This window comes from Hypomesus nipponensis, chromosome 9 (genome assembly GCF_054491055.1).
Source record: "Hypomesus nipponensis isolate SF chromosome 9, ASM5449105v1, whole genome shotgun sequence".
Classification (NCBI taxonomy): domain Eukaryota; kingdom Metazoa; phylum Chordata; class Actinopteri; order Osmeriformes; family Osmeridae; genus Hypomesus; species Hypomesus nipponensis.
In genome coordinates, this window is record NC_140369.1 from 8,455,572 (window position 1) to 8,467,500 (window position 11,929).

General features: G+C 48.4%; 1 protein-coding gene across 1 annotated transcript in view; it reads left to right on the forward strand.

Moving 5' to 3' along the window:
• The window catches only part of camta1b (calmodulin binding transcription activator 1b), a 36,185-nt gene that overhangs the window by 7,422 nt on the left and 16,834 nt on the right, over positions 1–11,929 (forward strand). The window contains exon 4 of the mRNA XM_084705416.1: positions 11,489–11,556. Coding sequence (XP_084561542.1) covers positions 11,489–11,556 — 68 coding nt within the window. The remainder of the gene's footprint in view (positions 1–11,488; positions 11,557–11,929) is intronic.

Consider the following 11,929-nt stretch of genomic DNA (forward strand, 5'->3'; position numbering starts at 1 on the left):
TGTGTTGTTTCATAAGTCAGCATGGCTGTTAATGGTGGTAATACAGCATGGCGATGATTTATCGACAGGCTGTCTCTCACACGCACCCAGTGATTTCTATCACGGCTGAATGTGTGCGTTTGTTTTCGTGTTTCTGTTTGTGTGTGTGAAAGCGAAAGTAGCAGGGGGTGCGTGTGTGTCATCAGAGTCTCTCGCTGCTCTGGAAAGTCTGGGCGTCACAGCATGCTAAATGTTCAGCAGCTGGATTAGGTTGTTTGGGTGTGTGTGTGTGTGTGTGTGTGTGTGAGATTACTGTGGTGGTGTGTCAGGATTAGGATGACTCTGATTAGCACAGACTTAATCCCTCTCAGTCTCAATCTGATATCCTATATGCTATATCCTCATTCTCACCCGTGTGTGTGTGTGCGTGTGTGTGTGTGTGTGTGTGTGTGTGTGGAGGAGGGGGGGGGCAGTGCATATGATCTTCTGACCTCTGTTTTGTCATGGTTGGTTCCCCTCAGCACCTTACCCTCTGCTGAGCGCTGAGCTGTAACCCCCTGCTCTCTCCTTCCCTCCTCCCTCTCTCCTCCTTCCCTCCTCCCTCTCTCCTCCTCTTCCCTTGTCTCGATCCCTCCCTTCAATCCTTCTCTCCCTCTGTTGTGTATCCACTGATGTGTGAAATTATTCGGGGATGGAGGGATGGATTTCTTCCCGTAAGGCTGAACAGAGGTGTGAGGCTTTTGTTCAATAATAGATTGGGGGTGTATGAGGTGCCCATAGTAATGGGCTATACAATAGCTCTCACACAATGACTAAACTAACTCTGACATATACCCAGGTTCAGGGTACAGCAATTGTAATGTTATATCATTTGTGCAGAAACGTTAAAGATTAACTTGGAAAACGATGGATTCTGTCCAGAAGCTGCAGTCTGTTTGATATTTCACGCACGCATGTCTAGCTGAGGCGCTGTGTGATATTTACATGATTGTGTGAACCAGCGCCTGATCAAAAGGACACACAAGCATGGTCAACAAACTACACACACACACACACTCACACGCCCTATCTGTGGAACTGTGAAGTCCATTAGATGCGGAGTTGAAGGCAGAAGGTTCCCATAGTAACAGATTGAGGACATCATGTATCTCCAGATGCATGGTAATCATGTGTCTTTTACATGTGACACACGTGTGGTCCAGTGCGGTCCATGATGGTGGGAGAACACGCAACATGTCTCCTGGCTGACTGATGTGATTGGCTGTGGCCTGCTCCTCTATCACTGCTCTGCCAAACAGACGTGACAGCGACGCCTTCATCTGGAGCTGGCCTCAGGGATCTAGCTGGGCATGTCATCTATCAGCCTCTACGTCCTTTATTTAGCCTAAACTCCACACACACATCCCCACATATACACACACGCGCGCGCGAGCGCACAGACACACGCTCTCGCGCACACATCGGTTCCCTCTGCTGTGTGTGTGTGTGTCTGGGTAGGTGAAAGTGCTGCTGTTTCTGCTTCTAACGAGCGCTTGCTGTGGTGACTCTTTTAATTAGCGCTAATTGACTTTGCTGATTGAGTCAGAGCAGTGTGTGTCATTACTGTTCCCTCTCCTCCCTCCTCTCTTTCAGCCTTTCTCTTTCCCTTTGTCCTGCTCCCTCCTTCCCACCCTCCCTCTTTTTCTCCTTCTCTTTTTCTCCCGTTTTCTCTCCCACTTGCTTACATGTAACATTAGTTGTTCCAATGAGAGCCAGCAGGGAACAGGCTTGCCGACTCTCTAGTGTTAGTGGTCAGTGGTACACTGGTATCAGATATTCTTAAAGTCAGTGTTAGGGAGAGCAAGCTTCACAAGAGTGGTTAGAGTTCAAAGATGCCCTTGAATGTTTCTTCACTGTGATTAGTCCATCTGACATTGGTGCAGGGTGGGAGGTGCTGACATTTTCTATTTCAGTTCCATCTAAAGGAAGGCAAAAGCAGGCAATTGAAACTCACTGAAATGCATTTCAAATAAGTGTGCTGTTTGATTGTGGTTGTGTATATCTGTGTTGGTGTTTGGAATGAGTGTGTGTGTGTATGTGTGTGTTATCCCCGGGCCTGCCTGTGGCTGTAACCTCTCTCGTTGACATTGAGCCTTGTGCCATTGCCATTTACGTAAAGTAAAGTATGGTTTAATGAGGGCCAGACTAGCCAAGAAACACAGTCACATACCAACACACACACACAGTCACATACCAACACACACACACACACACACCACCAGAGGGGACTTTCACAGTTCTATGTGTGTGATTCATATTCTTTTATTTTTAATCATTTCTCTGTCTTTGGGTTTTAGAAATATTTCATGTTTGGAGAGAGCCAAGTCATAATCACTAATTAGTCCTCTAGGCTTTTCAGCTGAGCTTTCTGCCCCCCCATCTCTCTCTCTCTCTCTCTCTCTCTCTCTCTCTCTCTCTCTCTCTCTCTCTCTCTCTCTCTCTCTCTCTCTCTCTCTGTCTCGCTCTCTCTCTCTCTCTCTCTGTTTCTCTCTCTCTCTCTCTCTCTCTCTCTCTCTCTCTCTCTCTCTCTCTCTCTCTCTGTCTGTCTCTCTGTCTCTCTCTCTCTCTCTCTCTCTCTCTCTCTCTCTCTCTCTCTTTCTGTCTCTCTTTCTTTCTCTTCACCCTCTTATTTTAATCGGTGCTTATCTGGCAGAATAAAACAAATGGGGAGATCTAAAATACAGAACCCCCCCCTCCCCCGGACACTGATCCAGGTCATGATTGAATAGATTTCAAATAGTATTTCAACCCTGATTCTGTAACAGAGGCTACCAGCCTAGTAGAAGGGTCCAGAAGATCTGATAGCTGTCCAGTCCAATCACATCTCAGTGGAGACTCTACCAGTAGAGGTACTGTAATTCATGTTGCCATTAAGGGTCTGGGGCGATGTGTGGAAACCAGGCCACTGGGCTACCCAGCCCCCCCTCCTCTGTCACAACCACGGCAACACCCACATACCATGCATTCTGTTTTCTCACCATCCTCACAGAAGGACCATTTGTCTTGCAGTGCGTAATTTGACACAAACCTATTTTAAACAAGGGTTTCAAAGATGTTAAGTATTGAAGCGAGGGGATGCGTGCGCGGGGCTCCCTCTGTCTGGGTCTTGTTGACAGCGATCTCACTCCTGGCTGGCCTTCCATTCAGGTGGTGGACAAGCAGCAGTTTAGCTGTCTGAGCAGAGCCAGTCCCCAAACAGAAGCAGACAGAGCCCCCTTCTGTGTGGAGAAGGCCCTGCTGTGCTCTGGAACGATGGGTCGCATTCTCTTTACATTTGAACTAACTGTTCTGTTGCCTTGTCTTGTATTTGGATGTGTCGTGGTCTTCAGCTCCGGACTAGAGAGGATTCCTGAGAATCCTTTTTTCCCCTAGAGCCGTTGTGCTATTCTACACAAACTCTTTCTCTCCCTCTCTGTTACACTGTCTGTCTCTCTGTCTCTCTGTCTCTCTCTCTCTCTCTCTCTCTCTCTCTCTCTCTCTCTCTCTCTCTCTCTCTCTCTCTCTGTGTCTCTCACTCTCTCTCTCTCTCTCTCTCTCTCTCTCTCTCTCTCTCTCTCTCTCTCTCTCTCTGTCTCTCTCTCTCTCTCTCTCTCTCTCTCTCTGTCTCTCTCTCTCTCTGTGTCTCTCACTCTCTCTCTCTCTGTCTCTTTCTCTGATGAATGGAATGTCTGCTCTCATGTGGAGTGTGTGTCTGTAAAAGTCACCCTAATCAAATCTCACTGATTCTCGGGGGATTAAAAGAGGGGGCGGATAGAGCGTGTGTCTGTGGGCATGTGTGTGTGTGTGTGTGTGTGTGCGTGTGTGCATGCATGTGAGTGTGTGTTTTGTGTATTTGCATTTGCATTAGCCCCAAGTATCTGTGAGTCATTAGTCTAAAAACTACCTTAGTTGCAATGCACCAATCTATTTCCCCTCTAGCCAGTCATCTCTCGTCTTACACCATGTCTCCTCTCAGCAGGCCTCTGTCTCTGCCCTGCTCTGCTTATTGACATGGACCAGTATAAAGAACCAGAACTGAGCGGTTCACAGCAGTGTTGGACAGAGCCATGTCTATCCTAACGTGCTAGTTAAACTTGCATGTCTCACTTGCAGTTCACCCAACGTGAGTCTCCTTCCAACAAGACGGTTCCTAGAGATGGTTGGTGGATACATGGTCTAGGTACCTGACTGTATGCAGGACTGGAGGCTTTTACAAAGTAAATTGTCTCACTAAAACAACCAGAGTTAATGTCAATGCTTTTGGCAGTGTCTTTGTTGACCAATGCTTCTAGTCAACGGAGCAGCTGTTCCTCTCACAGTCATAGGATGGAAAACTCCTATCAGGAACCTGTAGATCAGGGGAAATTTACATTTAGTAGACGCTCTTATCAAATATATGAAACAAGAGCTGTCTAAGTTCCTCCCTGGGTCTCTTTGATGTTTACGTAAGTCCAAAATGTATGACCAAATCTGTCAGACATCTCCTATCCTGAAAAATGACAAATAACATGAAATCTTTATTGCTTCTGACAAATAATTATTCTGAATGGATTTGGAAAGAGAAGTTGAATTGTTCAACATGAACATTGACAGATGACTCACTTTGCATCTGGTGGGAACTTCAACAACGAAATCACACTGTAATAGATGCTGATGAATGTGCCACAGACACACACACACACACACATCTATTATTCGGTTGGATAGGAGGCAAACCTGAGGATCACCACAGAGACCCCTCTTTCCAATGTATTCATTAAACTCCCCAAACCTCCCCTTAACGAATGTAATTAGAATATGGTAATGAGATAGGGCTGAACCAGGGAGGAAAGCTCACCAGCATAGAGACGGAGAAAGAGAGAGGGAGAGAGAGAGAAAGAAATAAAAAAAGGAGAAAGTGAAGAAGAGAGGGAGAGAGCTAGTGAGAAAGAGGGAGAAAGAGAGAGGTAGAGAGAGGCAGATACAACACAGAGTTAGCTAGAGAAGAGGAGAAAGAGAGAAGAAGAAAGAGAGAGAGAGACAGAGAGAGAGAGAGAGAGAGAGAGAGAGAGAGAGAGAAAGAGAGAGTGAGAGGGAGAGAGAGAGAGAGAGAGAAGGAGAGAAGGAGAGAAGGAGAGAGCGCTTGAGATGGGGGCAGATGGAGAGTCAGAGGAGATAGAAAGAAGCTGACTGACAGGATGCCAATTTATGTCTTGTTGTAAACAAGTGTTTATACTGGCAAGAAGGAACACACATGCACACACACACATACACGTACAGATACACACACAAACACACTCATTAGCATGAAACAGAAATAATTCCAATAACAAAAACAATACCAGCAGTAGAGCCAGACCAGAGGGTTGAATCAGTCACACACGCTAATGGTTAACATGGTTCCTGTGGAGGTATCAAAGCTTTCTCACCCCAAGACTCTCTCTCTATATATATATATATATATATTTATGTCTCTCTCTGTCTCTTTCTCTCTGTCTTTCTGTCTCTCTCTCTGTCTCTCTCTCTCTCTCCATGTCTCTCTCACTCTCTATGTCTCTCTCACTCTCTATGTCTCTCTCTTTTGTCTCTTCTCTAAAGCTAAATCTGTTTTCTGAAGACTTGTAACAGCAAGAATCAAAGCAGATTTAGATGATACAGTAATGGGTCAATGAGAGACCTTGGGGCTTTTGTTCTGGTATGAAAACCTGCAGCATCCAGTATGTGCAGGACACGGAGGAGGAGCAGCATTGGAGCTTCCTGACACCTTTTCCATGTTCAATTTGATCCTTGTTTTCATTGAAGCTATTTGACTGTGTACTGAGGTGTACTGTAGAATAGGATGTGATGTAGTGGGATACCATCACCTGTATACCATCATTAGTCTGTGTGCGTGTTTGTGTGTAATACTGTGTATGTGTGTGACTCACTGAGAACTTTATGGCAGTTTTTTAAAGAGACTGTCAGGCATTATTCAAGACGCCCTTGCTCAGCGGGGTCCTCACATTGTGTTAGACGTCAACACCTGTTGGTGTCTTTGATGTATTAGGCCCCCTACAGAGAGAGAGAGAGAGAGAGAGAGAGAGAGAGAGAGAGAGAGAGAGAGAGAGAGAGAGAGAGAGAGAGAGGGAGAGAGAGAGAGAGAGAGAGAGAGGGAGAGAGAGAGAGAGAGAGAGGGAGGGAGAGAAAGAGAGACAGAGAGAGAGAGAGAGAGAGAGAGAGAGAGAGAGAGAGAGAGAGAGAAGAGAGGGAGAGAAAGAGAGAGAGAGAGAGAGAGAGAGAGAGAGAGAGAGAGAGAGAGAGAGAGAGAGAGAGAGAGAAAAGGTCTGTCTCCACAATTGTAAAAAATAAAAGAGTTGAGTCAGAAACAGATGGAGATAGGCAGAGTAAAGGAGCAGTGAACCAGGTGAAAAGAGAAAAGACTGAAGATTGAGTTCCACAAAAAGTTTATTTGGTAGTAATATGTCTATATGTGTGAGTGTTGTTTGGGTTAATTCTCAGTTTGGGTTTGGAACGCTGTTTGTGTCTAGACGTCTGGGGTCTAGACTCGAGTTGGAGATTGACAGATGACAGCCGCATGGAGTTACATAGTGATAGAGAGAGCAAATAAATAAATAGTTGGAGACAGTGAGGGATGGAGAGGAGAGTTTCTCTCTCTTCTCTTTATGAAGCAGTCAGTCACAGGAAACCCACCAGAGACAGCATCTCCTCACAGACACAGAGGGGATGTGACCAGGCATGGATGTGTGTGTTTCAGTGTGTGTGTGCGTCCAAATGCTCTCTGAGTGCCTGGTTGACAGAGATGGATGTGACAGATGGGTCTTCTCCTGATGGGCTGCTTCCTCCTGGTCCTCCTGAAGGTCATACCTTGTCCTCCAATAGCAGACCAGCAATGTCTGTCTGTCTGCCTGTCTGTCTTGGTTCTGTCTGTGCGTTGGTCTGTCGGCCTGTCTGTCTGTCTTCAGTCTGTTTGTCTGCTGTAGGTGTGTGTTGTTTGTCTGTGTGTGTCGGGGGAGGGGGCGTTTGGCTGTCTGTCTGTCTTCAGTCTGTTTGTCTGCTGTAGGTGTGTGTTGTTTGTCTGTGTGTGTCGGGGGAGGGGGCGTTTGGCTGTCTGTCTGTCTGTCTGAAGAATTCAGATAAGGGGCTTTGCAACAGTTGGCATGGAAACAGCTCTAACCAGCTGTATTAGGTAGTGTTGGTACTCTGAAGCATGTTGTTCTTATTCTGTCAGTCTTAGACAGACATAGGGTAAAGAACCCTGTACTGGAAGGGTTTAGTAGAGAACACAGCTCTGTAGGTGTTGAGTGGAGACCCAAGCCGCTGGATGTGCTGTCTCTGGATGGACTGTAAATTGACCTGACAGTTCTAGTTGCACTTCCTGGAAGACACAGACATGGCATGGTCTTCACTTGTAGCTGCCTGTCAGTATTTCTTCCTCATTTGTTTCTTCAAGTCCACGCACACACACACACATGCACACACGCACACACACACACGCACGTCACTGTGTGCCTGTGGCCAGGCCCTTCTGTGAGACGGCCCTCTGGGGACCCCCCCTAGCTGAGTCTGTGTCAGTGTTGCTGACCCCCCTGAAATGTCCCACAGGAGTATGTTTGTAAGCATGTGTGTGTGTGTGTGTGTGTGTGTGTGTGTGTGTGTGTGTGTGTGTGAGACATTGTCCCCAAGTCTTGGAGCGAGACAGTCTCAGTGATGCGTGAGTGAGTGGGAGTTGTATTTCCCTAACTGCTGCTCCAGCTCCCATATATCTTCCCACTCAACCTCCCTGCTCTGTTATTCCTTCAACACATCTCTCACACTTCTGTCAACATGGATGATGCTAGACAGACCCAGACCCAACAGAACGAAACAAAACAGACCAGAATGGAACAGGGCAGGGCAGGGCAGGACAGGACAGGGCAGGACAGGACAGGGCAGGACAGGGCAGGACAGGGCAGGGCAGGGCAGGGCAGGGCAGGGCAGGGCAGGGCAGGGCAGGGCAGGGCAGGGCAGGGCAGGATAGGGCAGGACAGGACAGGGCAGGGCAGGGCAGGGCAGGGCAGGGCAGGGCAGGGCAGGGCAGGGCAGGACAGGGCAGGGCAGGGCAGGGCAGGACAGGACAGGGCAGGACAGGGCAAGGCAGGACAGGGCAGGACAGGACAGGACAGGACAGGATAAGACAGGGTAGGACATAATAGGACATGATAAGACAGGGTAGGACATAATGGAACAGGGCAGGGCAGGAGGACAGGGCAAGGCAGGGTAAGACAGGGCAGGACAGGATAAGACATGATAGGACATTATCGGACAGGGTAGAACAGGATAAGACAGGGTAGGACAGGATAAGACAGGATAAGACAGGGTAGGAAATTATAGTACAGGGTAGGACAAGATAAGATAGGGTAGGACAGGATAAGACAGGGTAGGACAGGATAAGACAGGGTAGGAAATTATAGTACAGGGTAGGACAAGATAAGATAGGGTAGGACAGGATAAGACAGGGTAGGAAATGATAGTACAGGGTAGGATAGGATAAGACAGGGTAGGACACCTAATTTTCACCTGTAAAAGATAAGATTCTCTCGGTAATGTTTGTGTGTGTGTGTGTTTCGTTTGTGTGTATGCTGGTTGGTATACTGTGTATACAGTATACAGTACTGTACGTATGAGAGCATCTGAATCTGTGCATGCAAAGTGTGTGTTTGTTTGAAGTGGTATGCCTGTGTGTGTTGAACTGTCCAATCAGGATTCACAGAGACACGCTCTGTCTGGGTTTCTGGAGTAGACCCCAGGGGAGGACCAAGACACCTGTCCCTGTCTGTGCCACTGTTCTACACACACACACACACACACACACACACACACAGAGACTGTATTCCTGGCGGGTCAGTGTGTCGCATGGTTTGCTCAGAGCATTCCATCATGGTTTCCGTGGGGACAGACTTCCTGAGAATCGACCTTCACAATCACACTTCTCACACCTAAGTTTGGGTGTATGTGTGTCAGTCTATATAGCTATAGTGTGTGTGTGTGTGTGTGTGTGTGTGTGTCTGTCTCTGTAGCCATAGTGTGTGTGTGTGTTTACGTGTATGTGTGTGTGACTATGTAGCCGTACTGTGTGTGTGTGTGTGTGTCTAAGTAGCCATAGCGTGTGTGTGTGTGTGTGTGTCAAGCTGCCGTTTCAGCTGACGCCTCCGTTTCTCCTGTTTAATGGCTCTTATGGGGCAGGCCTTTAATTGCAGTCTTCCTCTTCCACCCCTCCATCCCTCCTTATCTCCCTCTCTTAATCTCCCCCTCCCCCTTGTCATTCTCCCTCCTCCCTCTCAACTCACTCTCGCTCTCATGGTGCTCTGGGGAGGCGGCGTTGGTGAGACGGGGCTGTGTCCACAGCAGGGCTGGGAGGAGAGGCTGGAGAAGAGAGGCTGGGGAGGAGAGGCTGGGGAGGAGAGGCCGGGGAAGAGAGGCTGGGGAAGAGAGGCTGGGGAGGAGAGGCTGGGGAAGAGAGGCTGGGGAGGAGAGGCTGGGGAAGAGAGGCTGGGGAGGAGAGGCTGGGGAAGAGAGGCTGGGGAGGAGAGGCTGGGCAAGAGAGGATGGGGAAGAGAGGCTGGAGAGTAGAGGCTGGGGAAGAGAGGCTGGGGAGGAGATGCTGGGGAAGAGAGGCTGGGGAAGAGAGTCTGGGGAGGCGCAGAGGCTGCTTGACTCAGCTAATGAATTGATGAATACATGAATGAGATGGAGGGTGTGTTGGTGCCTGAGGACCCCCTGGGGAGGTGGCTGTCTCTGGCCCAGGTGACCAGCCCTGCTACACGTGGAGCACACAGTGTTTTATGGGCGCTGTCGGACGCCATGCTGTCCTCCTCGGTCCTCTCTCTACACAGGCCTGGTTTGGAGCATCTCCATTGACAATTACTGGGAGAGGAGGGTGTGATGGAGGGCTAGGTTCATAAACAAGTGGCCACACTCTCACATGGGCACTTATGTACACACACATACACACACACACACACACATACACACACACACACACACACACAGAGAGGTGAGGGAGCAGCTGGAGACCTTGCACTTAGCAGAATTGGTTTCCTCCCTCTCCTTCTCCTTCTGTCCTTCTCCTCCTCTTTCTCACTCTCTCTTTCTCACCCTCCATCCATCCCTCTTTCTCTCCATCCCCCCTCTCTCTGTCTCTCTCTCTCCCTCCCTCTCCCCCTCTCTCTCTCTGTCTGTGTCTGTCTGCTTGTCCCTCCCCCTCTCTCTATAATATGCTTGTCTGTCATTATGACTGTCTTTTGGTGTTGACATGAGAATACGGCTCTCTCTAATGAGAAAGCGCGAAAGAAAGAAGGACAGAGAGAGAGGGAGAGAGAGAAAGAGAGAGAGAGATAGAGGGAGACAGAATGAGAGAGAGACAGGGAGAGACAGAGACAGGGAGAGAGATAGAGAGAGAGAGAGAGAGAGAGAGAGAGAGAGAGAGAGAGAGAGAGAGAGAGAGAGAGAGAGAGAGAGAGAGAGAGAGAGAGAGAGAGAGAGCGTGTGTTTGGGTTCTCGGTGGTTCCTTCTCTAGTGAGTTCTCCTTTGGACTGATGAAAGTGAAGCGGCGTTGGTGTTTGCTTCAGTGCTGCTTTCAGGTTTATTTCAAACACTAAAGGTGTTAGAAGGGACAATTTACATGTCTCAGTGTTAAACAACAAGGGTGGGGGAGACAAGAGAAATGTTTCAGTGAGGAAGACAGGGGTTAAAGAATGATGGAAAGTGTGGTGGCAGGAAATGAACTTGAGTGCATTTGTTTATTTACTTGTTTGCCTGTGTGGCTGCCTGTATGTGTGTGCGCGTGAGTGTAGGTTTGGTGTGTGTGTGTGTGTGTGTGCTTTTGCACGTCTCTTGTACAGTGCCTGCCTTGTTCTAAGGACTCTCCCTCTGAGGACTGCTCTTGTGTTGTTTCACCTCTGCCTTTCACGCTTCCGCATTTGGGAAGAGAGGCACAGTGGAGAGGAGCGAGAGAGGATCAGGGAGGGTTGGAAACCAGGGACGAGAGAGGGGAGGAGAAGAGAGTGGAGGAGGAAGAGGCGAGAACGTTGGTGCTGGGTTAGATCAAGTGGAGTGTGAGTTTTATCTGGAATGAAACTCTCAGAGTGAACTTTCCCTCTATCAGCATACACACTCAGCCCAGAATATCTCCCCAGTGTACCGCAAGCAAGTGGAATTGTGTGTGTGTGTGTGTGCGCACATCCTTACAGTTGATGTGCTCTAGACAGGGGCACATGGAGGGGGTTGATTGGTTATCCTGATTGGTCACAGCCCCACAGGGGGTCTCTAATCTCCTTTCCTGACTGAATGCTCTATGGCCAAGCAGGCACCTAAGCATCGCCACGGCGATAAGAGAATGGCAGACTGTCTGTGGTCATCAGCAGGTCATCTGAAATGTCTTCTGAATGTTCTACCTCTCTGTCACACACACACACACACACCCACACACAGTTGCTGTACTGCTGGACCTAACATCTCTTTCTCTCTTTCTCAGGAAATTGCAGCGTACCTTATCACATTTGAGAAACATGAAGAATGGCTAACCACATCACCGAAGACCAGGTGAGACCCGCTCGCTATCTCACACGCGCACACACACACACACACAGGTAGAACTCCAGGGAAGAGTGTTGAGCGTGTGAGGAGTAAGGTTCTGACTGACTACCCAGCTTTACTGAGATGGAAAACGAGGCCTGACAGCCTCAGAAGGGGTTAAACTGACAGAATACTCTAGACGTGCAGGATTCCTGTTCTCAGTACGCGTTCTGTTCAACACACCGAAGGAATGTTGAAAGACCTAGTCAGCTAAAACTGGGCTATTAATGAATGTAAATGTATGAGCAGAAGTGATGTATTATTCAGCTTCCATGGACGGTGAGAGAGTGTGTGTTTAAGACAGAGGTTAGCAGGAATTCACATGTCAGATATCGAATAT